General features: G+C 43.0%; 1 protein-coding gene across 1 annotated transcript in view; it reads left to right on the plus strand.

Moving 5' to 3' along the window:
• LOC149868730 (dynein axonemal heavy chain 5-like) overlaps positions 1-25,031 on the plus strand; it is a 265,120-nt gene that overhangs the window by 73,882 nt on the left and 166,207 nt on the right. Inside the window, exons 33-40 of the mRNA XM_090037668.1 lie at positions 1,173-1,372; positions 1,474-1,627; positions 4,258-4,524; positions 4,742-4,870; positions 5,261-5,476; positions 5,890-6,036; positions 15,104-15,276; positions 15,533-15,711. Coding sequence (XP_089893794.1) covers positions 1,173-1,372; positions 1,474-1,627; positions 4,258-4,524; positions 4,742-4,870; positions 5,261-5,476; positions 5,890-6,036; positions 15,104-15,276; positions 15,533-15,711 — 1,465 coding nt within the window. The remainder of the gene's footprint in view (positions 1-1,172; positions 1,373-1,473; positions 1,628-4,257; positions 4,525-4,741; positions 4,871-5,260; positions 5,477-5,889; positions 6,037-15,103; positions 15,277-15,532; positions 15,712-25,031) is intronic.

A 25,031-nucleotide genomic window follows, 5' to 3' on the forward strand; every position in this document is an offset into this window, starting at 1 on the left:
TGAGGAATATAGGAGAGCAGGACTCTTGCATATATTTCAAGCCCAGTCTTTTCAGAGGAATGGAAGAGGCTGACAAAACAGCTTCTGCAATTCCCACAAACTAAAGATCTGTTTCCCCCTATATTTGTTTGGGTGAGTTTCCCAGAAGCTAGATTAGATTTGTAAGGTTAGTAAACTTTGCAAGGATGTCTACAAGTAAAACATATTTTTTTATCTTGGTTTTATTGGGTGCTGGTCAACTGAGACAGATGTCCTTTAAACACTGAGGACTAAAGCTTAGTCTACATTACAAATTAGTTTGTAGAAACCCCTCATTCCTTCCCCTCGTTTCCTACCCCCCTGTGTGGAGTTATGACACTTTAGTTGTTCTGGAGGCTCTATAGCCACACAGGCAGAAAAACTTTTTTGGTACCATATCCTACATCTCCACCTGGGGGCCTAGCCATGATGCCTGCAGAGGTGTCACTGCAGCAGCTCCACAGTGTAGATAAGCACTAAGATGCCTTGTTCTTTAAAAAAAGGGCAAGGAGAAAACAAAGTTAAGTGCCTTGTATGTATGCTGCTTTTCACAAGAGGTAAGATTGTTGGTTATTCAACCTTAATATTCAGTTTTATTGATTATTCAATTAGCCACGTCAGTTTATTTTCACAAGGAAACCTGCAGTCTGTGATAATTTGTAACCCTATTGTATGGACGTTGGGTGATCCACATAGAGTGTCTGCCCTCCTTCAGGGTCATATCCCCACTCTCCTAACTGAGACCCATATACCAGTGTTTATTCATTGGTGTTCCTGAGGAGAATGCAGCATAGACTCTGTTCCCTAGTCTGTGATGAATACCTGGTTTAATATTCATACTGCACCTCTCTCACCCAGTCCCTGACACAGAATGCAAAAGTATATTTGGCTACAGAGGCAAAAACAATTCAGTAACTTAAACTGTGATTGGCTAAATGTAACTGAAAACAGAGCTTGGCCATAAAGCAAATCAAGCATGTTCCACTATTATCATAATAATTCTAATTTTAAGTCATTTTGATATATAGCTCAGAGTTGCTACAACTCTCTTTCTCTGAACTACAAATATAACCCTAGAATTCAAATTGTGTTCGTGAGCATGTATTTTATAATGGCTTCAGCGGAATGTAATACAGTAAATTTATATTACGCAGGATATCTGTATCAGCGCTGTTAAAGAAAAGGATATTGAAGCAAAATTGAAACATGTCATCAATGAGTGGAGTACTCATGTCTTTACATTCAGCCAGTTCAAAACAAGAGGAGAACTGCTTCTGAAAGGATCAGATATATCAGAGAAGATAGCACTGATGGAAGACAGTCTCATGATATTGGGATCCCTCTTGAGCAACAGGTACAAAAAGTAACAAATAAATATTCTGTATATTATATAATTTATATACTACTAAGAACATCCTATGACCATACTGTTTTTTGCTCATGTTAACATTACAGGTACAATGCACCATTTAAGCCCATAATACAACAGTGGGTTCAGAAATTAACCAGTACCACAGAAATAATTGAAAACTGGATTATAGTACAAAACCTTTGGATTTACCTGGAAGCTGTGTTTGTTGGTGGAGACATTGCAAAACAACTGCCTCAGGTCTGTTGTTTTACATTAACCATCTTTGAAGACTTATTATAACAAGAGCTTAGTTAAAACACAGAATTTCTTAAACCTCTTGAATAATGATAAAGTCCAAGCTTCCTGACTGCACGTAGGCAAACTACCACAGGGAAATTCAGAGTGTGTTTTACCTGATTGAGGTCTGTAGGGTTCGGCTTCTCGAACCTGAATCAAACTGATAAAATCAGAATTTAGAATTAAGCCTAAAATGCTGACCCTAACCCGCTTCTGGGAGGGGGAGTAATTTCTGGCTAATCAAAAGAAACTAACATACGACCACATACCTTCCTTTCCCAGATATTTATGGACAGTATAAATGATAATGTGAGCTCCTATTCTGCTTGAGACCAATCTTCACGCATTTCCTATCTTTTAAGAGAAGGAATAACTTTTTCAGGAGTCTGTGCATAAGAACATTACAAGCCCTGGGTAGATACATAGGTGTATATTGCACATGTAAACCATTTTTCAGTTGCCTAAAAGCCCTTTCTGCACTTTCATGGTATTAGTTATACAAAATATAGGAGGTGATTTCTGTTACATTCTGGAGGAGGAAGAATCAAAGCAATGCATTTTTACTGAACCCTTCTTTCTGCTTACTGTTTTACAAGTGTGTATGACCATCATGTAGGGGGTCCAAAGCAGTGATTAGGCCAGGGTTGCTGTCAGAGATCTGGGCCAGAATCAAAGTCTGAAAAGTGAGCTGAAGGTCATAAACATGCAGTTCACACCAAAGTCAGGAAACAGGTGGAGTCTGGGGAAGAAGCAGAACTTGCACTGAAGACCAGCTTGTATGGAAACTAGGTTGGGCACTGGAGAAGAAGCTTGGCCTTAGCAGACTTGCTCAGGGTCTATAGAAAATTCTTTGAATGGATGCTTGCAAGCAGTCTGTTCAGTCTTTTCATAGTTGACCATGAGAGAGTGTTGTGTGCAGACAAAGTTCATGTGGGGCCTGACCAAACCTGGTTAACTTGCACTGAGGATATGGTTATCCACAGGATCCCTTAGTTCTTTTATATGTAAAAAATGTATAATTAACCCCCCCAGTAATATTCTAAGGTATTTACGTATGCTTAATTGTATTTCACACTAAATGAATTATGATTAAAAATATATAACTTCTGTTTGGTTTTGTGATTAGTCAAAAGCCTTTCCAAACTGTTAAATATGATTATAATAAATTGTTTCTTGGACCTTACAGTATATTTCCAGGATAATGTCATAGTGGAAGCAATGGTCAGTTTTTGCAGATGACTAAATTCCCAAGCACAGCTAAGGAGTTTGGTAACTGCAGAAGCTACTTACTTCTTACTATTGTAAGAATTCTGTATGAATGTTATTCTTATACAGTAAGAAAGAGTACAAAAAAGTCACATGACCAAACTCAGAAAAATAGTTCTTTCTTGCCCTTTTAGGATATAATTCATTTTTTTTCATTCACAACATTTTATGAATGTATCATCATCAAATAATTATTTAAAATTGGAGTAAAGAAGTAAATAATTGTTTGGGGGAGTGGCTACAGTGGAAATACTATATTATAAGTGGAAAAAAACACAGTACCATGAAGTCAGTAGCCTTTTTGTGAGGAGGATGCGGTTTGATTTTTCTAGTCAGAAACTGAATGAAATCCTGTTATATAATTATGTGGGATAAGTTCATGCTGCACAACGCGGTGGATTGTAGAAATACTTAGACCGGGTCAAAACAAGCCAGGTTGGGTACCAGTAGCAGCATGGGTGGATCTAGACTTTTGAAAAGAGGGGTGCAGGTGGCGAGGAGCATCATCACATATAAAACAATGTACATTTTGCTCCAGTTAAAAATGAATAGAAGCCTTGCTAACATACTTGGGACCTGGGACTGTATTATTCAGGTTAAAGATTGAAGTAAAAACATTTATAACTTTATTGGAATGAGTTCAAAACAATCTGCAGGGCTATGCAATAGGATCTTCATTACCAGGACAGCAAAATGGCAGAACAAAGGATAGCTTGATTGGTGGAAAATCAAGAGCATTAAAAAGAAAAGAAGGTCATTAACATCTGTGAAATAAAGAGTTTAGAAAGGATCAAGTAGTTTATAATGGGGGGTGCAATCATGTGATTCCCTCAGTACTGCCTGACTAGAAATGATGCTGCCACTACTGTGCAGTTGGTTTTAAACTTCGAGTGGAGCAGGAATCAAAGTGGGATACATGTGCACCAGTGCATCCCTGTGGATCCCCCCCTATAGTGATATAGACTTTTGAACAGAGAAATTTGCTGTGGCTCCATGTGAATAACCTGTTTCTGAGATGTTACCTAGTTGATGAGAGCTAGCTAATTTACGTATATCTAGACGTACCATTGTAGTGCTCAGCTCTAGACAGCGTAAGCCAAAAGTCACTGCCAGTGCTGTCCCATTGACTTCCCTCATTCACATTGTACTGCCTGTCTGGAAAAGCCATTCTTGAAGTATTCACACATTACTGCTCAGCATGGAGGCTACAGGGGACCTAAGCAGCACAGGGAATTTAAATCATTACCTTATTTTACAGGACACCATTTTTTTTTTCAGTATTTGGCAAGTAGAAGGAATAGACAGTGCATTTTAATGTGTTTCAGGAAGCCAAAAGATTTCACAACATTGATAAATCTTGGCAGAAGATCATGCAGAGAGCACATGAGACATCAAACATAGTACAGTGCTGTGTTGGAGATGAGATGTTGGCACAGCTGTTACCACATTTACTGGAACAACTGGAAGTATGTCAAAAATCACTAACTGGGTATTTGGAAAAGAAACGATTAGTATTTCCCAGATTTTTCTTTGTCTCTGATCCTGCTCTTCTGGAAATACTTGGTCAGGCATCGGATTCACACACTATTCAGGTATTAACAATGTAGTAACAATCCTCTTTATAGTCAATATACTGAGTATAATAATTGATAAATTGATTTCCCCTTGCTATTTAATTCAGCTAAGTGTATTCATTTGTGGAAAAACCTGTTAAGCTTTTTAATCTTTCGTGTTTGATGCAGTCTAAAACAGATGTAAGAAATTGGTTTGTAGATCTTACGTGTATTGTCTCATTTTTATTTATTCTAGGGACATTTGCTAAGTCTTTTTGACAATGTTAATCGAGTGGGATTTCATGAAAAGAACTATGACCAGATTTTATTGTTTGAATCTCAAGAAGGAGAAAAAGTCAATATTATTGAACCTGTTCTAGCTCAGGTAATAGAATACATACTTTTTTCCAAGATCTAATTTAAAACGGATCTGTGAGAGGCGCTGGCCCAGTTCTCTGTCACCCGATGTGTCGCTTGATACTGCCATTAGAGAATCTGATTTAGAGAGGTTTTAGTTGCCAATTATGGGGCACAGTATTTATCCCTAGAGGACGAAAGGTGGTGTCTTTTCTTGTTCTGTTGTAACTTTTCCAGTTATTTCCTCAGTAGTGCTAAGGGGAATCTGGAAGCAGAGGCTGGCTTATTGAGGAGGAGAATCTTTGAAGGATGAAAGTGCTGACTGAGGAAGAAATACCTTCTGAAGATATTTCTGCTTTGTTGGGGTAGAATATTTAAAGTTGTGTGTCAGCTTTTGTTGTTTATTTGATTATTTCAGGGTAATGTGGAATGCTGGTTAGGACAACTGCTGAAGGGGATTAAGAAAACAATCCACACCATCATTAGACAGGCATCTGTAGCCATCGGTGATTCAGCTTTCAAGCTATATGACTTTCAGGCAATGTTTCCTGCACAAATAGGTCTTCTGGGAATTCAAATGATCTGGACCAGAGATGCAGAGAATGCCCTCAACAGTGCCAAAACAGACAAAAAGGTAGTGCTTATTAAATCCTTTGGGTTTAATTAAAAGCAATGTCCAGATAGGGACACTGTGCAAGTTTAAAATGAAGTGTTTGCAACAAAGACACATTAATAAAGAACGCCCCCCTGCTGCCAGACTATCCATGAAGCTACCCCACTACCCTGACTTACCACCTCCCTGGCTCCATGGGCCAGATCCAGTGGTTCTGCAGGTTGAACCCTGCTCATAGGCTGTAAGTTGCTGACCTTTATGTTAGCAAATTTTGATTCGTTACTGCAGCCCTCATTCATGCAAAATAAAGTTGGCAGGTCATATAAATAAACCAGGGGATGTTTATCAGTCAGTCTTTACAATTGTTTTTCCTGTAAATATTGAAAGATTAAATAATGTTAGTATAACGTAATTGTTCTCACTGTCTCTGAAAGATCATGAACACAACAAATCAGAAGTTTTTGGACCTTTTAAATGATTTGATTGACATGACAACACGCAATCTGATGAGAATGGAGCGCACAAAATATGAGACTTTAATCACTATTCATGTACACCAGAAGGATATCTTTGATGATTTGGTGAGTTTTTAAGAGACTTCTAAAACTCTCAGTTTGCAGAAGCATTTTTTTTTGCAAATGTAAAGTAACTCTAAAATGTATTGTCTTTGTATAATTCTGCTGTTAGCACTACAATGTACTACATGCTGTCTAATTTTTGCCTAGGGTTATAGTTACCTTAAAAAATTTAAATTTCAGATATTTTACTGGAATTATTTCATTAATGGAAACATTCAGATTTTCATTTAATTTACATTTAAATCCATCAGACTCCTTCCTTATGTAAATAACGTGAAGCATGAAACTGCAATTAGGAACCTGGAAGAAAAAGAATATTTAAAGAAAGTGACTGTCTGCAGAGGAAGATGTCTTGTTAAAAGGATTTATATACATTTTACCAAAAATTACTAATGCAGTTCTAACTAAAGATATAAAGAAATAATATAGATAGTTACAAGAGAAGCTGCCAGCTTTTGTATGATGCAGGAGACTTTTTCCTGTCCATTTTATTTTTCATTCATTTTTATAAGTTGGACTCGATGATCTACAAGTCCCTTTCTGATCCTAGAAATCTATGAAATCTATAAGTATTTTCTGTCTCCTCATCACTGGTTCCCCCATCCTATCTCCTATCAAAGAAAGGAGGAAGAAGAAATTCACATCAGAAAGAGGGACACAGTGGATGAAAGAGGTGACAATTGGGGCACTGGCCCATGAGAGACCTTTTTTTGTTCTTTGATGTGTGTTTCTTATCAGTTAACTCATTGAGAAATATTGTAAAATTTTGCTCCGTCAACCCTCAGAAAACTGGTTAATCCTAAAGAGTTTTACTTGAGATGACAAACTAGCCATAATGGAAGTGCTTAAGGTAGGAAAAAGGAATAGTCTCTCATTGGCCAGTGCCCCGAATGTCATCTCCTTCACCCAGTGCATTCCTTTCCGTGCTATAAATTTCATCTCCTTCCTTTGTTTGATAGGAGGTAGGATGAGGGAGTCAGTGGGCATGTCTACACAGGACATTTACTGTGCAGTTGACTAATTAAACATCTCAGTCTACACATGCACCCCTATTAGGGTACAGGAAATTAATAAAATGTTGCAGAGTTTTTTCGTGTGCAGCAGCACACATATAGACACTGAGCCAACCTCAGCCAGCCTGTCCACAGCGTGTTGAGCCTAGTTGGAGCAGCCCTGGGCTGGCACGCTGTCCCTCTGGGTCCCCTGTGAGACACTTCTCTGATCTGACTCAATGTGCGGTGGTCCAAGCACACGTGTAAACAGCATGCCTGGGAGCTTCCTGGGAGCAATAAACTGTGGCGCAATAAGCTCCGCAGTTTATTACTGCACATTAATGTCCCACGTAGATGTGCCCATGGCTGCCTCTGATGCGGAGACAGAATCTAGACTAGAATGTAGTAGCTTCATATAGTGAAGAAGACTTATGGTAGATATGAAGCAAGAAGCTAGCCCAGGGGTGAGCAATTATTTGGGCCCAAGGGCCAGATAAAGAGTTTTGATGAGCTGTCACAGGACAGGTCAGCACCCGCCCTCCCCCGACAGCTCACCAAAACTCCCTATGGGTGGGTGAGGAGCAGTATTCAGAACTAGGACAGGTGTGATCTGCTCCCTGCACACCCTGCCCTGTGGTGTGGAGGTGGTGGGGTGGGGGGGTGTATGGGGGCATGTGGAGGGATGGGGGCACTGCTGAGGAGCCAGCTGGAGCGGATGGGGCTCAACTCCATGTGGAGCACTGTGGAGGCAGCCGTGGGCTGGATCCAGCCAGTTGGCAGGCCAAATCCAGCCTGCAGGCTGTATTTTGCCCACCCCCTGAGTAGCCTGTGTCATAAATATATACTTTCATAAGACTTTAACACATAAACAGACCAGATTTAAACTACCCATCAATTAGGGGTGCACATTTCAAAAGTGTTGATGGTTTATAACATCCTTTAAGATAATTTCAACTACTTATGTGCCAGAAACTGTGACATGAGAATTTATTGGAGTCTTACATTGATGATAGTACATAAGAATTCAATGACAGGTCTGATTTTAGAAATATTCGTGCATGTAGGTTTCAGACCATTTTGTGATTTACAAGCTGTGTTGCAAATTTCACAAACAAAAAATACTACTTCATGTACTTCATGTTCCCTCCCCCTCTCCTGCAGTGTATAGAGATGGCGTATTTCAAATTCCTGGACATACGTGTTGCATCTGTGTTTCTAAGTGTTTTTAATTTTGGTAGCCTTCTCCCAGCTGTCATCGAACTACAGTCTTTCAGTAGTATTTCAGTGCATCTCTATAATGTCAGTTTGGACTTGGGATTACTGGATATCTTCCAAATTACACCAGCTATCTTTTACCCCAGTGTGGGTATAGCAAACACAAGACCAACGTGTGCAGGGAGAAAATTAGGAATACCAAGGCACGATATGAGATGCAGCTGGCAAAGGACATAAAAAGCAGTTAAAATGGATTCTACAAGTATGTTAAGAGTATGAAGAAGACCAAAGAAACCACAGGTCCCTTATGGAATGCAGATTGCAATCTAGTTACAGGCTATGCAAAGGAGGCTGAAGTATTTAATGCTTTTTATTTCATTTTTCAGAAATAGGGGCAAGTGCTAGATGATGAGTGCAGCTGACAGCAAAAATACAGAAAGCGTCAAACAGCCTAGAGCAGGGATGTTGAACCCTTGTCCTGCAGTCCAGATCCAGGCCCCGGTGCTATGGCATCTGGTCCATGGGGCTCCCCACAAGTCCAGAAATTTGGCCCTTCTGTGAGGAGCCCTGGCCCTCATGTGCTAGGTTGGAAATCTGATCCCAACCTGCAGGACTAGGTGGGAGTGGTATGGCCTACCAGGGCCCAGTCCTAGCACAGTGATTCAGTGCTGGGTCCCAGAGCCTGGTCATGGTATATGCGGTCCAATTTGGCCCATGGACTCGTCTTGTACCACTCGTCTGGGCTGTAGAACCAAAAGTTTGAGCACCACTGTCATATAATAATGGAATAACAGGTTAGGGATTCCATAGAGATGCTAGATTCTTTCAAGTCTACAGGGCTAGATTGGGATTCACTATGGGGTACTAAAGAAATTGGCTGAGGTAATTTCAGAGCCTTTAGCTGTCCTTGTTTATTAATTTGTGGAGGCCAGATAAGGTCTGAGATAATAGGAAAATGGCAATTATAAGTGCTCATCTTTAAGAAAGGGAAGAAGGAAGATCTGGGGAATTACAAACCAGTCAGCCTGACCACAGTACTTGGAAAGATCATGAAGCAGGTCCTCAAGGAATCTATCGTAAAGTACTTAAAGGAGAACAGGAGCAAGTCATGTCTTACCAACTTCATTGGTGACAGGCTCTGTTGATGTGGGGAAAGCAGTGGATGTGATATACCTTTGACTTTAAGAAGGCTTTTGACACTGTTTCTCATTAAAATTAACATTCTCATTAATAAGTTAAGGAAATACAGACTAGTTGGATACACAACGGGGTAGATCATCATGCTCAACAAGTAATCATCAGTGGTTTAGTTTCTACTTGGGAGGATTAAGTGGGGTTCCCCCTGGGTCTGCCCTGCATATGGTATTGTTTTTCATCTTCATTAATGATTTGGACGATGGGATCGAGTACATGCTTAGCGAATTTGCAGATAACACTAAGTTGGGTGGAGTTGCAGACATTTTGAAGAGTAGGGCTAGAATTCAGAATGACTTGGATAGAATGGGAAAATGGTTTGTAATAAACCAGATGAAATTCAGCAAAGTCCTGTGCTTGGGACGAAATAACTGCATGAACATATACAGACTGGGGAGTGACTGGTTAGGCGGTAGTACTGTAGAGAAGGAGTGATGAATTACAGTAAAACATAAGCTAAATGAGAGTCAACAGTGTGCCTTTGTCGCCAAAAAAGGCCAACAGTATTCTGGGTTTCATTAACAGGAATATCACTTGCAAATCCAGGGACATGATTTTTCCACTCTATTCAGTAATGGTAATGTTTCAGTTGTAGTACTTTGTCCAGTCTTGGGTCCTACACTTCAAGAAAGAGATGAACAGATTGTAGAGTTCAGCGCAGAGCAACAAAAATAGAGTCGTGGGAAGCATGACTTATGAGGAAAGGCTGAAAGAACTAGTTTTCTTTAACGTGGAGAAGACTGAGTGGGGATTTGATAGCAATCTTCAAACTACCTGAGGGGTGATTTTATAGAGGATGAAGATAGGCTTTTCTCTGTAAGTGCAGCTAACAGGACTGAAGTAGGGAAAATTTAGATTGGAGATTAAGAGAAACTTTCTCACTACAAGGGTGCTCAAGCATTGAACTACATAGAGAAATGATGGAATTTCCATGCCTGGAAATATTCAAGAGCAGGTTGGATAGACACTTGGCTGGGGTGGTTTATTTGGAGATGATCCTGTCTTGCATAGGAGGCTGGGCTGGACTAGATGAGGACCCTTCCATCCCAACTTTCCAGTGATCCTATGACCCCATGTATTGAACGCACTAGCTGTTGAGCAAAAACTTCCTATCTTATCACAACACTACTTTCACAAACTTATCAGGTTCAGCCTTGAAGTGATTCAGGTTCTTTGGTCTCCCACCTTTACTTGGAAGACCATTCCAAAACTTCACTCCTCTAATCATTAGAAATCTTCTAATTTCAAAACTAAATTTATTTGTAGGTAATTTTTAGCCATGTGATCATGTATCAGTCTTGTGTTTTAGCCCTAATGGCTCATCTCTCTCCCTAATATTCACCTTATGAAATGTACATCATGAAGAGTGATCATATCTCTTCTTAATCTCCATTTTACTAAACTAAACAAGCCAAGTTTCTTTAATCTTCTTTCATAAGGAAATGTTTATATTCCCTTAACTACCTTATTTTAGTAGCCCTCTTTGAAAGTCATTCCAGTTTAGGTTAATCTTTTTAACATTTGTGACCAGAACTGCACACAGAGCCCTAGATAGAATGCCTTCAGTGATGGGGCCGTGTGGTTGCTGCAGCCTTGAAGGCTTTGGTCAGTTTCCTAAACACCTAATTCTTGGGTCTGTTCTCTGCACTTTTTTGTAGCTGCCAAATAAAATAAAAAATTACTAAGGGATAACAGTCAAACACTTCTGTGTTTTCTTATGTAAACTATGAAACAGAGTTTTATGAACCAAGGGTGAGGGAAACTGGGAGTGCTTTGTCATTTAGCAGCTGGGAAGGGGAGGAGATGGCAGATGGCTAAACTGTGGCCCAGTAGAACTGAGATCTACTCAGTGAGTGCCTGAGGAAGAATCTTGTGGTGTGGAGTAGAGTGGCCATGGTCTACTGCTAGCAGAGGCTGCTGTGGCTATAGCTGATGGTACAGCTGAGGCTGCAGGGGCATAGGGGACCAACATGGAGACTTTCCTGAGTCTTGCCTTTTTGCATGCTCAGTATGCTTATGAGAATCTCCTGGGTGTTTCTGTCCACCCAGTGATCACCATACCCATGTACATCAGTATCTCTGTAGTCTGCTTTGCCATACACACTATCTCCCCAGTGACCTCTGCATTCCTCCCAGCCTCAACATGCCCTGCCTCACCAGGTAGCATACCAGTCCAGGTGAAAGTCTGCCATGACCCTCCACTCCTCAGCTAGAGTAGAGTAGCCCTCTACTCTAGTGATACCACAAGGTCAGCCAGCATGTTCTCCTTACTGCGTCTTCTGCTGCTGTTGTGCCTGGAATCATGCTGTGCTACAATCTCAGAGCTGTGGCCCTGGGAGCTTCCCTTGGAATGGGTGTTGAACCTGATAGGACAACTATGAAACAAGCCTCGTCTTCAGTTTTTGCAACATTAAGATAAAGTGATGAGCTCCCAAACATGTCTCCACTTCCCATCTCGACTGTCCCTTTGTATTTGTTCCTGGACCCTGGAGATGTTAAGTTTCTGTGCCTGAGTTCCCCAGAACCTAGTCTTCTTACCCCAGCTCTCAACCTGGAATTTAATTTCTGGGGCATGATAGCTTAGTGGGGGAGGGACCTCTTAATGGATTCTTCCTTATCTTCCTGTTGTCTCTCTCTCAGTGGTAGGGAATGGGAGGGAAGTTGTCATTGGCTTCCCCATTAAGAATCCTATGAGACATTCTCTCTATTTTGTCCTCTAATTTCCCAAGATGCTTTCTCCTGGACTAATGTCTCCATTGTGACCTTCTGCCAAAGAAGGGAACTGTTTTGAACAATTGTTGTCCAATTTGACAATTTCCAGCAAGATCCCTACTGTCCTGTCCTCACCTCCCTCCTTCCCCCCCCACAAATCCCTCAGTTTAATCACTGTGTCCTTCAGCATAACTCTTAACTGTGATGGTTGTGGGGAAGGATATTAATATGTGGTGCTGGTCCCATGCAAACATGCCAAAACTCAGCACAAGGGGACCATAACATGGCAAGTTAGCATGCACCATAACTAACTTTGAAGATGTGCTGCCCTGATTGGTGCAAAGCCTCCTGGTTGGCACTACTGAACAGTCTCCTCAAAGTTGTCCTGTCCTTCCTGTGCTTGTTTCTCAGGTGTAGCAGGGATGGCAACCAGGGGCTCACCTTGCTTTTTCCTGTCAGTCTCTGGTGGCCTCAGAGTAGACCCTGGAGCTGGCAACAAAGTGGGCTCTTCTGAATCCCTGCTAGAATCTGTGACAGCTCTTCATCTGGCAGCTACCAGGAACTCTGCCTCTTAAGACACTTCATACCATCAGTATTGATTTTCTTGGCATGCTTTTATCTGAAGTAATGGATTTTAAATTTGATCTGAAGGAGCATCTAACTTCTGAGTGACTTACATTTTGATCAGCCGTCTGTACTCCTCATAGAACAAGAAATCCTGATCCCTTTGGTGGACATTAACATAATCAGTTATGTGACATTGTTTGAAGCATAGGGGCATCAGTGTTGTTTTATATTTAGCAGCTCTTTGGAAGTCTGTGTATATAATTATGAGGTTGTGTTTCATACACTTCAAGAGAAGATGCACACTATTTAAGTTAGCCTTTCTGACACCCTGGTGACCAGTGATTTTTTACCCTATGGTTCATTATCACAGCCTACACAAGCATGAAAGTCCCGCAGGATGTTTAATTTGTTGCTGGGCAGTATTGTGCAGATGACACTGCTTCAGTCTTCTTAAAATGCCTCTGATTTAATCTGTTTGAGCCATAGGTGCTGCACAAACACTGATAACTGTAACATAACAATGCCAAAGGCTGCTTGTACATATGATGAGAGTTTAGTTCTCCCTGAATCGAAATGGTGGGTTGTTAATTGACACGATCAAAAACCCACCATTTTGATTTAGGGACTTCCATCACTGTGCCGGAACAGTAAGAAACCCTCATCAGCTCCTCACCTCTTCCCCCCCCGGCCACCGTGAGTGGACTCAGTCAGGGGTGGGGGGGAGAAAGCAGTGAGGGGCCCAATCCTTTTTTTCTCCCTGCCCTGGAGCCTGCCCACCTTTCCTGTGGCCAGGGGACAACCTGCTAGCAATCCCTGAGCTGGCGGGGGCAGAGAGAGGGGAAGCTGGTCCTTCCCTCTGCGGCAGCAGAGCACCCTGGGTGGCACCTGCCCACTAGCACCCCACCCAGGTGGTCCTGGGGAGTACCACTGCTGGGAAGGACTGGGCCCTCTGAAGCTCAGGGGCTGCGCAACGTGGGGGCAACTCACACAGGCAGGATCCGCTGAGAAAAAAAAAGAAAAAAAGTGTTGAGAGGCCTGACCTGCAGGGGGCCCTTGTCCTTCCCCTCTGTGGTGGCAGCGCATTCGGGACCGCCTGGGTGGGGTGCTAGTGGGCAGGTGCTGCCTGAGCAGTGCTGCTGCTGCAGAGGGAAAGACTGGGCTCCCTGAAGCTCAGGCCCCACTGGCAGCTCACCCCCCAGCCACGGGAGAGGCAGGCAGGCTCTGGAAGAAAAAAGAATAAATATCAGGCCCCTCACTGCTTTTTTCTTTTTTTATCTCAGCAGAGCCTGCCCACATGAGCTGCTATTTGGTTCTGCAGCTCAGGGGCCACTCGGCCCACTGGCAGCTCACCCCCTGGCCACAGGAGAGGTAGGCATGCTCTGTCAGAAAAAAAAAAGAAAAGTGGGCTCCTTGCTGCTTTTTTCTTTTTTTTTTTTCCTTGGTGGATCCTGCCTGTGTGAGCTGCTGCCAGGCCAGGAACCTCTGAGCTGCAGGGGGGCCTGATATTTCCCTCTGTAGCAGCAGGACACCCCCCCCCCCCACACACACACACACATTGGTGGGTTGCTAGCGGGCGGGTGCTGCCCCAGGCCTCAGACAGCACCCAGCCCTATCCAACAGTGCATGAGGCACTGGAAGCCCAGGCATGCGGGGTGGGGGAAGCTCAGCCTTGGCAGACTTCCAGCACGCTATGCACAGTCCTTGCTGCCTTCCTGCTTCCTGGGACCTCCCAGGAACAGCCTAGCTTGCCCTTGGGACAGTGCAGGAAGGCAGCAGGAGGGCAACTAGGTGTGCTGGTGGCTGGAGAAGGTGGTGGGGATGGTGAATGGGGCACTGGAAGCCTGCCAAGCCTGAGCTTTCCTGAGCATGCCTGGACTTCCAGCGCCCCATGCACCACCCCTGCCATCTTCTTCAGATGTATGCTGCAATTTGTTACATAGCAAACTAAAATACAGCAGATGTGTTTTACTTTGCTATGTAACAAAGTCATTTAAAGTGAAATACGCTGCTGCATGTCTACAGCATGACTAAATTAAAATGAAATATGCTGCCACAGGTGTAAACAGTGACACCATTAAAACAGTGCAAAAGGGCAATTAAGCCGCTTTAAAGGCCAATTTCATTATGTGTACAAGCGCCCCATGAGACTGATATGCAGGACCATTAGTTTGTCACTCATGCATCTGCCCAGCCTATGTGTAGTGGGTGTACAAATAACATCGTCTGATTCTCTTTTCCAGGCTCGTTTCTTCAGTCCGATTAGGGGATAAACTGTGAGCTGAGGGTGCTTATTCTTCTAACTTGTGGATAGATATTGACACATTCCACTTCCTCCCCTCATATTTATATAATACTATTTGTTTACACTTGATTTTGCTCTTTCATTTTAGGTCCATATGAATATTAAATCTCCATCTGATTTTGAATGGCAAAAACAATCTAGATTTTACTTTATTGAAGATGTGGACAAATGCACCATCCAGATCACTGATGTAGAGTTCAGCTACTGCAACGAATACTTAGGCTGTACAGATAGACTTGTCATAACTCCTTTAACTGACAGGTAATAGGGAAAATATTATATATAATACGTACTTCCCAGGCCAAACGAGAACCCTTATTCACACCCAAGGGAATCCAGATTTGTCCCATAATATACACCAATTACTGCTAAGACCAAAGGGAGTTAATAAGCATGCACTGAATGAAAGAACATCCCATTCACCCCCCTCAGTTTTGTATAACACAGTCACTGTAGTTATTTACTGAACATTAGGTAAATAACAGTAAAAAATAAAGGAACTTTCTGGTATGTCTAGGTGCTATATCACATTGGCCCAGGCACTGGGAATGAGTATGGGTGGTGCTCCAGCAGGACCTGCAGGTACAGGGAAAACCGAGACAACTAAAGACATGGGCAGATGCCTCGGAAAGTATGTTGTTGTCTTCAATTGTTCAGACCAAATGGACTACAGAGGTCTGGGACGCATTTATAAAGGTAGGAAACACTGGGTTTTTTCTGTTCATTTTAGTAGTTAAAACTTGTCTCTGGAATGTATTTGTGGACAAGTTTGAAACAAAGGAGGGATCTGCCTGGTGAGGATTTTTCAGAGCCATCGGGACAGTGAAAAAGTGCTTAAAACTAGCTTGGTGAAAAAATAAATAATAGGGCTAACAAGCAAGCAGTCCTTTTTATTTGACCAGCTGACTTGGGAATAATATTGCTAGTTTACTAGGGCCAGAAGAAACACTTGTAAATAAAAGCATCTGCCTGTCCCTCAGAGAAATTTCACGTATTGCTGGGATATATTATCTGTTTACACCTTGATTGAACTAGATGACATGGTGGAGGCTAGAACATATTCATCTCAGATGAGACTATGACTTTGTTCTATTTTATTTCCCCTCCCATCCCTTGCTTCTCATTTTCTCACCCTTTTTTCAGTAGCAGCATTCCTTTCCTTTTCTGTATTAGTGTGCTGTGTTTCTTCCCTCCTTCTTGTTCTCTTATATCCCCTTCCATATGCTTTCTCAGCACCAGTTCTGTTGTGTCTCTTCCGTTTCTCTTGTTCTTTTCCACACACTTTCAGTTCATTGTTCCCATTCACATTTTACCTTAACCAATCCCCTCCAAATGCTAGTCTGTTTTTCCTTCTCTTTCTCTTCCTCCTCCTAATTGATTTTGTAGTCACTTAATTGCTTTCTTTCATCTGGTGTGGGTATTTCACTTCTCTTCTGTCTGTGCTTCCTCAGCATCATTGTATTCCTTAGTTCTTCCACCATTTCAGTCTCTCATCCTCCTTCCCCATTAGTCTATCCAGTATCTGTGTGAGCTTCATAGTGAACCTTGCAAACCCTCTCTTCTGTAAAATACATTGTTTGTGAATATTGGTTCTTTTTAAAGCATGGATCTGTTTTGAATTGTGTATAATGAGGTAGCAATCAAACTTTAATATGTTTCCATGATCAATAATGATGTTATGTTTAGGTGGAGTCCCTACTAAAGTAATAAATAATGGCTGTGTAAAACCTAAAATTCCAGAGATCACACTGGGTGTGATGTGCACCCAAACCATAGTGAAACACCATAAAATGTACTGGCATTATTGTGATGTCTTATGTGGAGTATGACTTCAAAGTATTCCTCTTCATTTTTAAATTTAAAGTTAGCAAAGCTAGCCATGATTTTAATAGCAATGGCTACTGTAACTACCTTTGTTTTTTACTTTCTAATTTCAAACTTAAGTGAAAGCATTAAGAACAGCTGCTTAAATTTTCCAAATAAAGACTGAAAAGGTGAAAATTATTCTTGTCATGGATTTATTTGGATTTGGAGGATTTCAGTTTTTGGCTAAGAGAAATGTTTCCATCTCTTCTATTCTTAGCATTCCCCCATATTTTTGGTTTAGTTCAATTGACAACCTAACCCCAATTTATTTTCCCAGTCTAGGTTGGTCTTTTCTAGGTTTAACCCAAAGTCTATTGAGGTTAACAGAAGGATGCCCAGTTTCACCAGCATTTGACATACTAGAAAGGCCTACTATTCCTTCTCCTTATGACAGCCTTTTGTTCTTTTACAGATGTTAGATAGGCTTATTAACCTGTTAGTGATCTTTAATAACCATCTCCAGAAACAGCCGCATTAGAAAGGAAAGGAAAAGAGGAGGAATAGACAAAAGTAGATTTAAAATAATTCAGGCAGTTTCTAGGCCCACGTCACCTAGTGTGAGCCTCTGACTGCCTAGCCTGCTACTCTGACTGCCATGCCACTGCGTCAAGCATCATCCAGGCTTGTCACTGGCACTTAGTTGAAGCTGTGCTTTTGCCCTTTGCATTTAAGTCACTGGAAAAATGGTTTGAGAACAGCACAGGGGAGAAACTGGCTAGGCTGAACCAGTTTGTAATCGTAAAGACTTCCCCTCTGGACTGAAGAAATGCAGGCACTTGCCTTCAGTGGCTCAGGCTAGAAGCTGGGGGTGCTAAAGCAGCCCTGCCTTCCCTTCCCTTCCCTTCCCTTCCCTTCCCTTCCGTTCCACAGTGTTGAGCTAAGGGGGGTGGGGCATGGCCAGGCCCTGGCAGGACACTCATTAAGGAGGGCTTCCCACCCCCACCACTGTTCCTGACCAGCAAGGGAGCCAGCAGGGAGTTACACAAGGAGTAACAGAGCATTTACCACCCCATCAGGAAAACAAAAACCCCTCTTTCACTAGTTCAAGCTCTTCTTAAACAACTTTTCCCAAAGAAGGAATGGAGGGACATTACCAGCTGACCTGTTGATTAGCTCCAAAAAGCCCTAAGCAAACACTGTTCTGTCTGCCTTATACAGACACCTCTCAGCATTAGCTAGCATACCACATACTGGCTATGGTCCCTGCTGTGGGAGAGGGGAGAGGAAGAATCACTACTTGAGCAGCAAGTGGGTGGAGGGGGGGCATGGGTAAGCCAGGCAGATGCTGCTGTGCCTGCAGTCTCCACAGGAGCTCCAGCTAGGGAGCAGAGGGGTGGGGCCAGCTCTGCTAGGGAGCAGAAAGCACAGCCCAGGGCTGCAGAGCATCTGGGATGCTAGGGGGCTCTGATTTAAGTTAAACCTGGAAGGGGTCTGGGACAGACATTGCTTAAACCAGTTTGACCCAAATCAGTTAAGTCTGATACTGCATTCAACCAGGTTTATTTCAGACCGGTTTCAGCCATTTCAAACTGATTTATGTGCACTGAACATCTGTTGTGTTATAGATTTAAACCAGTTACTGATCACTTGAACCAGTTTATGTGTATTGTCAGTCCCTAGCCCCGAAGATAAGGACTAAGACCTTGAATTGGATCAGTGTTCATTAGGAAGATGATATTTTGGGAAGGGATCTGATGAGATTGTGGCAATACATGTTTCTGAGAAGACATATTGTCACTTTCGCTATTTGCTGCAATTTTAATAGATTTATGATTATGATCATATTGCATTGTCTTAGTCCTGACTTGAAGTGGCAAAGATGTGCATCAGTTTAACATTTGCCAAGACTGAACAATTTATGAGAAATGGAGTTGAAGGGCCTGTTTAGGAATCACCGTGCAGTTGGTTGAGGCTAGCATTCAACGATAATGATTCACTAAACCCTCAAACCCTTGTCTTGTAGGTGAAGTTAGCTGCCATTTAGTAGAACTGAGGCTGATGGTGTCAGAGTCTGTATTCAAAACAGGCCCCTGGGACTTTATTGTTGCCTGAGAGAGCACTGACCACTGTCTCCATAAGGACATGATCTGTTTAAGAAAGTGGTTATATTGAGAAATTGATATCCAGTCTAAAAAATCAAGTCTAAAGTGTGGCTGGCTGTATGGTCTTGACCAGAAATTACTTATGATAGCCTTAGGGAGGAGAAGGAGAAGATGAGCTTTTGAGTGTTTTTTTCTATCTGTGGCTGTGTTTATGTGAACATTAAAAGATCCAAAGGTACTAAGTTTGGGATATTTCACCAACATCTGTGACAAGGTATCAGTGGGTTCCTTCTTGAAATCTTTAGTCTGTGATGGTCCATACAGGATCTTAAAATCCATGCTAGCTTTGGTTCTGCCTTCTATAGCCAGATCAAAAGAATAAAAATAGGTCTGTATAAACTGAGGCACCCCTATTGGATTTGACATTTACTGTATTTTTAATATTGCATTCAATATTTATGTAACGTGAAGATGTGGAAAACTACTTAGGGCCAGATTTTATTCCACTTCTCAGGCAGGTAAGTGGACTTAGATACTTAACTGCAATTCTGTTCCACCCTGCTCAAGTTCCTGAAAACACACAAATAAAAATGTCAGGGGATCCTCTTCCTCCTTGCTGCTTTATTGTGATTTATTCTGAAGGGTCAGATGACAGTGTTCCAAAGTAGAAGCAATATGGATTTTCAGGGACTTCAACAAGGTGGAATAGAACAGCTAGGTGCCTTTGCCTACTTAGATGCCCAATGGATGGAATAGGCTCAGGGCCTTGACTGCCTAAAATTAGTGGTGCATCAGTCCCATATTGGATCAGCACCAATACTAGGAAAATTGAGAGTATTCGGCGAATCAGTGATTCGGACACAGGCACAGCTTTAAAAGTATTTTCTACATACCTTGAGGTATCAGCGTGGTTTGTGATCGCTGTGGTGCTGGGGTGCATGCAGAGTCCCACAGGAATACAGAGTCCCACAGGGGGCTCTCCAGTGTGCTTGGCAGCAAACCCAGAAGTGGACTAGAAGTACTTCTGGTCCACTTCCGGGTCTTCCAGGGAGCGCGCTGGGGGGATCCCCACACCACTTCAGCTCAGTTATTGGCTTCAGGGGGACCCTGGATGCCCCCCCAGACTCAGGAGGCACCAGTTGCCAAGCTGAGGGGAGTCGTGGTGGGCCCCCCTGCGCACTCCCCAGTGGACCAGGAAGTGGACTGGAAGTGCTTCGGGTCTACTGGGTCTGCTGCCGAGCACACTGGGGAGCCCACTGTGCTTCTGTGCATCTATCCCAGCACCACAGCGTTCAGAGCCCCTGCTACATAGAGGTATGTAGAAAAAACATTTAAAGCTATATCTATGTCTGAATTGCCAAATCTCTCCAAATCAATTCGGAGGGTTCCAAATCAATTTGGAGAGATTAAAGGGTCCTCTGATTTGATTTGGAGATTCGGCCACTAAATTGACTCGTATCTCAGCCAAATCAAATCAGGGACTGAAGCTTCACACAGCCCTACTGCCTGCCCCAACTGCAGACCAGCGCAGCCCCCCTCCATAAAGAGCCTGGTGCAGCCCTGTCCTGCAGCAGCAGCCTGACCTGCCCTGCCCCGCTTGTAGCGTGTAGATCCGAGCACTCATCTCCCCCGTGCCCTCCCAGGGTGTGCACAGTGGCAGAAGCCACCATCCCTGCCCTGTGCCCCCCGGACAAGCTGCAGCTCCATCCTGTGCCCTGCCCTGCCCCAGCCAGGCAGCACCTGCCCCTGCCAAAGCCCCACTCCCACTCCGTCCCTCACCATGGGAGCCTTGATCTGCCTACGCCCCTTCCCTCCCCCCACCCCTTCCCCCACAACAGACTACCAGCTGGACACCACTCTCCACACTGCGGGGCTGCATATTGGAATTGGATCAGTATTGGCCAGTACAGCTCATTAAAAATCAGCAAGCGGTATTGGCCCAAAAGATCTCAATCTGTGCACCCCTACCTAAAATTCTCTTCTCAGGACATGCACAGTGCTCAATGTTTTACATTTGGGCACTTTGGTTAACTAGATCTGTGTCTATAGTAGAGAAATTGCACTGATATAATTCAAACTTTTTATATATAATTGCACTACTATAAACCTATGAAGTAGATACACTACAGCAAGGTAAAATGAGCCCTTTACCATTGCGGTGTTTCCTGATTAATTTCTGCATTGAATCACAAAGTTATAAGCCCTGCTTTACACCAAAACCATCTGTTTATAGTACAGGTTTACACATTTATCTTATGTAGGCAGGACCCCTGATTAGACTTGTTTTATTTGCCTCTTGCAGTTGTTCTTTATTCTATATAAAATACCTGCTGTTTCTACTCTTAATTCAAGCACTGTTATATTCTGTGTGAATGCACTTCAATATTTCTTGAGAATTAATATTGCTCTACGTTCCTATGAGGGTGGTAGTGCACCTCATGTTTATTTTTCACAAGTAAGATATAATTATTTAGTAAGCAACATATTTCACTGGGAGTTGTGTGATGCTCAGTTACTCTGAAAATGTAGCCTCATAATTATAAAGGATTCCAGGGGCTTCCAGCAGGTGGCATCACAAAACAATTATTTCCTTCTGAAACTGGAAAATAAAATAACGAGAATTTAATTTCACCATTATAAAAGATAATTTTAAGACATTACATATAATATATTCTGTAACAGACACTTTTCAAAGAAGCGTTTATCCTGATACAGTCAAAAGCAAATATTGCTGTTAATTAATAGTATTCAAAATATAATTTTTAGAACAGAGCCTGATAAATTGTAATAAGGGCATGTCACATAAGGCATAAACATGTAGTGCCATATTCATTTTGGTCATACCTCTGAGTGGTCTGAGTCTTTGAAAAAATCTCATCAAGGAAGGAAGGAAGAGAAACAGAATGACAAGCAAGAAGACTTGGTGAAACCAAGAGAGTGAAACCATGTAGCAACCACAGCACAGACAACAAGGGAAGACCACACTACAAAAAAAGAAATGATAAAGAAACTGGGAAGGGAGGAAAAATGAAGAAAAGGAGAAAACCAATGCAAGAGGAAAGGAGGAGCAGAAGAGAAAGTGAAACAAAGAGAGGACATACAAAACACTCAAGCAGAATGATTATTTTTTTTGTACATGACCACAGGTTAGTTTAACTATTTTGTGGGTTTTGTATTGTACATAGAATCATATCATAGAATCATAGAAGTAGGGTCAGAAGGGACCTTGTAGATCTTCAAGCCCGACCCCCTGCCTGGGTGGGAGAAAAAGACTGGACTCAAATGAGTCCAGCCAGGTAGTCATCAAGCCTCTTCTTAAAGATCCCCAGGGTAGGAGCCAGCACCACTTCCCTAGGAAGTTGGTTCCAGATCCTAGCCGCCCTAACTGTGAAGTAGTTCTTGCGGATGTCTAATCTAAATCTACTCTCTAATAACTTGTGTCCATTGTTCCTTGTCATACCAGGGGGCGCTAGGGGAAACAGCGTCTCCCCTAAACCCTTCTGGTCCCCCCTAGTGAGTTTATAGACAGTCAGCAGGTCCACTTTCAGCCTTCTCTTGTGAAGGCTGAACAGGTTTAGGTCCTGCAGTCTTTCAATGTAGGGTCTGCCCTGTAGTCCCCGGATCATGTGTGTGGCCCTTCTCTGGCCCCTTTCAGTGTTGTCCTCATCCCTCCTGAAATGGGGCGCACAGAATTGGACACAGTACTCCATCTGTAGCCTGACTTCTATCCTAGGGAAGATCTTAGAAAAGTTTATTAAGGAGGCCATCCTTGATGGACTGGCCCAGGCTAACATCCTAAGGGATAGCCAGCACGGGTTTGTTGTGGGTAGGTCTTGTTTGACCAATCTCATTTCCTTCTATGACCAGGTGACGTATCACCTGGGCCAGGGAGAAGAGATTGATGTCATATATCTTGACTTCAAAAAAGCTTTTGATCTGGTATCCCATGATCACCTCTTGGCCAAACTGCTCAGTTGTGGCCTTGGCTCCACCACGATCCGCTGGCTGGGAAATTGGCTTCGTGGTCAGACCCAGAGGGTTGTAATTGATGGCGGTCACTCATTGTGGTGCCCTGTGACCAGTGGGGTCCCTCAAGGCTCTGTCCTGGGACCCATACTGTTCAACATCTTCATTAATGATGTGGACATTGGAGTCAGGAGCGGACTGGCCAAGTTCACCGATGACACCAAACTTTGGGGCAAAGCATCCACGCCAGAAGATAGGCGGGTGATCCAGGCTGACCTGGACAAGCTCAGCAAATGGGCAGACGAGAACCTGATGGTGTTTAACACCGAAAAATGCAAGGTTCTCCACCTTGGGAGGAAAAACCTGCAACATCCTTATAGGCTCGGCAGTGCTACGTTGGATAGCACTACAGAAGAAAGAGACTTGGGGGTCATCATTGACCACAGGATGAACATGAGCCTGCAGTGCGATGCTGCGGCTAATAAGGCGACCAAAACATTGGCTTGCATCCATAGATGCTTCTTGAGCAAATCCCGGGACGTCATTCTCCCCTTGTACTCGGCCTTGGTGAGGCCGCAGCTGGAGTACTGCGTCCAGTTTTGGGCTCCACAATTCAAAAAGGATGTGGAGAAGCTTGAGAGAGTCCAGAGAAGAGCCACGCGCATGATCAGAGGTCAGGAAAACAGATCTTGCTATGATAGGCTGAGAGACATGGGGCTTTTCAGCCTGGAAAAGCGCAGGCTTTGGGGTGACCTGATGGCCACCTATAAGTTTATCGGGGTGACCACCAGTATCTGGGGGAACGTTTGTTCACCAGAGCGCCCCAAGGGATGACTAGGTCGAACGGTCACAAACTCCTGCAAGACCGTTTCAGGCTGGACATAAGGAAGAATTTCTTTACTGTCTGAGCCCCCAAGGTCTGGAACAGTCTGCCAGCAGAGGTGGTTCAAGCACCTACATTGAACACCTTCAAGAGTAAATTGGATGCTTATCTTGCTGGGATCCTATAACCCAGCTGACTTCCTGCCCTTTGGGCAGGGGGCTGGACTTAATGTTCTCCTGAGGTCCCTTCCAGCCCTGATGTCTATGAAATCTATGAAATCTCAGCTGCTCACACTCTGATGCATAATCATGGTTAGATCATGTCTTCAGTCAGGAACTCTTAGCACTGTAGCTTTTGTATGTACATTAATTGAAAACTAAAGGTCAGGGAAGAGAGAGAGAGAGTAGTTTATTTTCTAAAAATTGATTCCACAATCTCTGTTGCTGTGCATATTTTTTCAGACATAATCCTATTACTCTGTAAAGGTCTATCTATTGTATTTACTTGTAAGAATCCATGAAGTGACCAGAAAAAATATAAGAATGATTTGTGCCTTATGTTCACACAATGGAGAAAGAGACATTGGGCTTCTCTTCACTGCTTCCCTGGTGCTCCTGGGGCCCCTGGCCACAAACGTGTTCCACCTACCTGCTCGTGTTCCACATGCACTAGACCTGACATGAAGCTGCTCTGGCACCACTTTTAAGCACAATGAAGGTAGAAATCATGGGAGTGGCTGTAAGAGGTATTCCTGGAGATGCCTGACTCCCGTGTGTAAATATGTATGAATAAAGAACCGGGTAGTTTTTGCTTCTTTGAGAATTTGTGGGAACAGCCCCTAGCTGAATCTTTAAAAAACACCTCATGCTGAATAATGTTGGAGATTTCAACATTACATTACAGAGCCACTAATATCTGTTGTAGGAAAAGGTCTGAGATCGCTGACACACATGGGGGGCTAGAGGGAGGGGGGCGGGGGGGCACGCTCTACCAAAAGCAATAGCTTGTTAGTTTGGCCCAGCTCCACAGCATCTGTATAGATTAGGCGTTTCAGCAGGGCTTTTTGGTGCTTTTACATAAAGCTGATTCAGTCATCTATTAGGTAAAGGGCCAAACCCCCTCCAGTAAAGTGCCTGATTTCTACAGACATTGGGAAAGATGGGTGCAACTAACACATTGCCTCTTCTGGGCATGTGCTGGGCTCGGCACAGGACCATGCCGAGTTTAAAGCGCTGTTTGTTCAGGGTTTTTTGTGGGGTGGGGCATGTTCCATGTCTGCAAGCAGACAAAATGTCTTCAGGTTTAGAAGGGCCTAGGTA

This window comes from Crocodylus siamensis, chromosome 3, assembly GCF_052110815.1.
Source record: "Crocodylus siamensis isolate JL-2025a chromosome 3, ASM5211081v1, whole genome shotgun sequence".
NCBI classification, from domain to species: domain Eukaryota; kingdom Metazoa; phylum Chordata; order Crocodylia; family Crocodylidae; genus Crocodylus; species Crocodylus siamensis.